Source organism: Nicotiana tabacum, chromosome 12, assembly GCF_000715075.1.
Source record: "Nicotiana tabacum cultivar K326 chromosome 12, ASM71507v2, whole genome shotgun sequence".
Classification (NCBI taxonomy): Eukaryota; Viridiplantae; Streptophyta; class Magnoliopsida; order Solanales; family Solanaceae; genus Nicotiana; species Nicotiana tabacum.
In genome coordinates, this window is record NC_134091.1 from 93,742,218 (window position 1) to 93,744,797 (window position 2,580).

At 35.0% G+C, this 2,580-nt stretch overlaps 1 protein-coding gene across 1 annotated transcript; it reads left to right on the forward strand.

Moving 5' to 3' along the window:
- Window positions 1-424: 424 nt before the first annotated feature.
- LOC107758920 (transcription factor MYB1R1) lies at window positions 425-1,899 on the forward strand. Its single transcript, XM_016576768.2, has 3 exons — window positions 425-762; window positions 949-1,160; window positions 1,325-1,899. The coding sequence occupies exons 1-3, from the start codon at window positions 543-545 to the stop codon at window positions 1,703-1,705; spliced, it is 813 nt and encodes a 270-aa protein (XP_016432254.1). The 5' UTR covers window positions 425-542; the 3' UTR covers window positions 1,706-1,899.
- The last annotated feature ends 681 nt before the right edge of the window (window positions 1,900-2,580 follow it).

The following is a 2,580-nucleotide window of genomic DNA, read 5'->3' on the forward strand; positions in this document are numbered from 1 at the left end:
ACTATTTTAGTTATATTGATTAGAGGAAGAAATCGAGTTATTAAAAATTAATATAACAATAAAGAAATAAATTTATCAATAATAAAAGATAATTATATTTTGTAAATGTTCGAGTTAATTTTGTTTGGAGTTGCAGTTTAATGGTTACAGTTTCGTCCTGTAATATTGAGATACATGATTCAAATCTGGCAGATAGTTTCACCTCTTCTTCCTTTCTCTCCTCCATTTAAAAAAAAGGGGTGGGGGGTGGGGGGAGGGGGATAAAAGTTGCATCCGTGAAGCAGCGCTGCACCAGGTACATTACAACCTACTAAAAAAAATTGACTTTTCTAGCAGTCACTGTCAATAATCACTAAATTAAACCAGCCAATAAAAATCCAACTGAGCCCCTTACCCCCTATCATCAACCTTAAAACTAGCTAGGAATAGCAACATTGTGTTGTAATAAGCAAATTTCCCATTCCTTTTTTCCTCATTTCCTCCCTTTCATATGGTCTGCACAAAATAAATAATCCTTCATTTTTTCTCAAAAACACATAGTAATGTCTAACGATTGCGGAAACAAAGAGCATGAACTTCAAAGCAAAGGGTTCATGCTCTTTGGTGTTAGAGTGATAGAAGGTGGAACTTGTTTTAGGAAAAGTGCTAGCATGAACAACCTTGTTCTATTTGAACAGCAACAACAAGATTCCAACGTCGCCGCCGGCTATGCTTCTGATGACGTTGTTCATCCTTCTGCTAGGAGCCGTGAACGTAAACGAGGTCTATATATACCTTACCCATTTTACATACTAGAATTCTGAATCTGTTTTCAAAGATATGTATGTATGTATAGATACTAGATTGTGCATCCATGATTTTAAAATTCTGAATCTGCCTATGTTATTAAAATCTTGGATTCATGTTTATCTCTTTGGATTAATTAAATGGATGGTGCTTATTATATAGGAGTTCCATGGACAGAGGAAGAGCACAAACTATTTTTATTAGGATTGCAGAAAGTAGGGAAAGGTGATTGGAGAGGAATTTCAAGAAACTTTGTCAAGACAAGGACCCCTACTCAGGTGGCCAGTCATGCTCAGAAGTACTTTCTCCGCCGAAATAACACGAATAACCGCCGACGCCGCCGCTCTAGTCTTTTTGACATCACCACTCATACTGTAAGCCTTGAGAATTCCTTCATCAATTTGTTACATTTTAATATGGTCTGAAGAATAAAAAAGCAATAGGTTCAACTGAACCAATTGTACGCGAAGTACTAAGTCGTTTATAGACATACAAGTTGTGGTTCTTGGATTCCAAAATTTTCTTCTTTCTTTTGCAGGTTCAAACTGTTGCTAAATTGGAAGATAAGCAAATGAATCAAAACACCATAGAAAAGTTTCCAATGTCAGCATTCGAGCAGGCAAAGTTATCTGGAAACTGTGAAAGCTCGACAAATAACTTAATGATAGGACTGAACAAATCCGTGAAGCCCATTAGGTCAATACCATTTCTCCCTGTCCCTCCCTCATCAAAAATGGAAAATCTCAATTTAAACAAGACATATGACCAAGAATCATCTCCTTTATCACTCAAGCTGTCCACATCGACGTCGTCATCGGACGAAAAATCGCCTCCGGCGAGACATTCATCGGGTTTCCAGGCAATGTCAAGTGGGTTCAATGGCAATACTAGTGGGGATAGCATAATTAGTGTGGCTTGAATAAGGATTGGATTTGATTCGTTTTCTTAATTAAAAATATCTGTGATGTAAAGTGGGGTTTAGCTAGATAAGATTAGACATTAATGGGGGTTAGACTATGAGAACATATTAATTAGGTGGTTGATAATGATTCCTTTTGTTATGTATAGATGGTGTCATTTTCAACAGTTATGAGGATTTCTTGTTTTGTATTATGTCTGGTTATTTTTGTGGTCGTAGGTGATTACAGCACCAACCAAGTAGCTACTATCCCTATCAATGTGACTCACGTGTTATTGTAATAAAGAGAAAATGTTATAAAATAATAAAAGAAAAGAGTATTGCATAGAAAAGTAGAGAGATAATATTTATTGATTTGAGATGATTTATAATGGAATAGAATTCCTCTATTAATAGGAAAAAAGTGACTTAGCCACAAAGTAACAAACCCTAAAATTTCTTTAAAATATAGACATTTACCTTAAATATAATTATATTTATAACACTCCCTCTTGAATGTCCATTCTATAGGTAATGTGACTCGTTAAAACCTTAACTAAAATAAAACTCAGTAGGAAAAAAATTCTAGTTAAGGAAAAAGAGTATACATGTTTAATAATACGCCTTCTGGTTGCCTCGTTAAGAACTTTGCTAGGAAAACCTAGTGAGACAAAACCTTGTAAGGGGAAAAAAGTACAACACGTATTAACTCTCCATGATGAGAGCATCAATTCACATCTTTAAGCCTTTGCATTCCAATCTTGTGCACCATCTTCAAAAGATCGTTGGTAGAGATTCGATAAACAAATCAGTCATATTCACTTGTATGAATATGTTGCACCGTGAAATTATCATTCTTGATAGATATATAATATCGTGGAATGACTTTTTCAATA

Coding starts and splice junctions, on each gene's coding strand:
- LOC107758920 (XM_016576768.2), top strand. CDS start 543: ATGTCTAACGATTGCGGAAACAAAGAGCATGAACTTCAAAGCAAAGGG. Junction 763..948: donor GAGCCGTGAACGTAAACGAG/GTCTATATATAC, acceptor CTTATTATATAG/GAGTTCCATGGACAGAGGAA. Junction 1,161..1,324: donor TTGACATCACCACTCATACT/GTAAGCCTTGAG, acceptor TTTCTTTTGCAG/GTTCAAACTGTTGCTAAATT.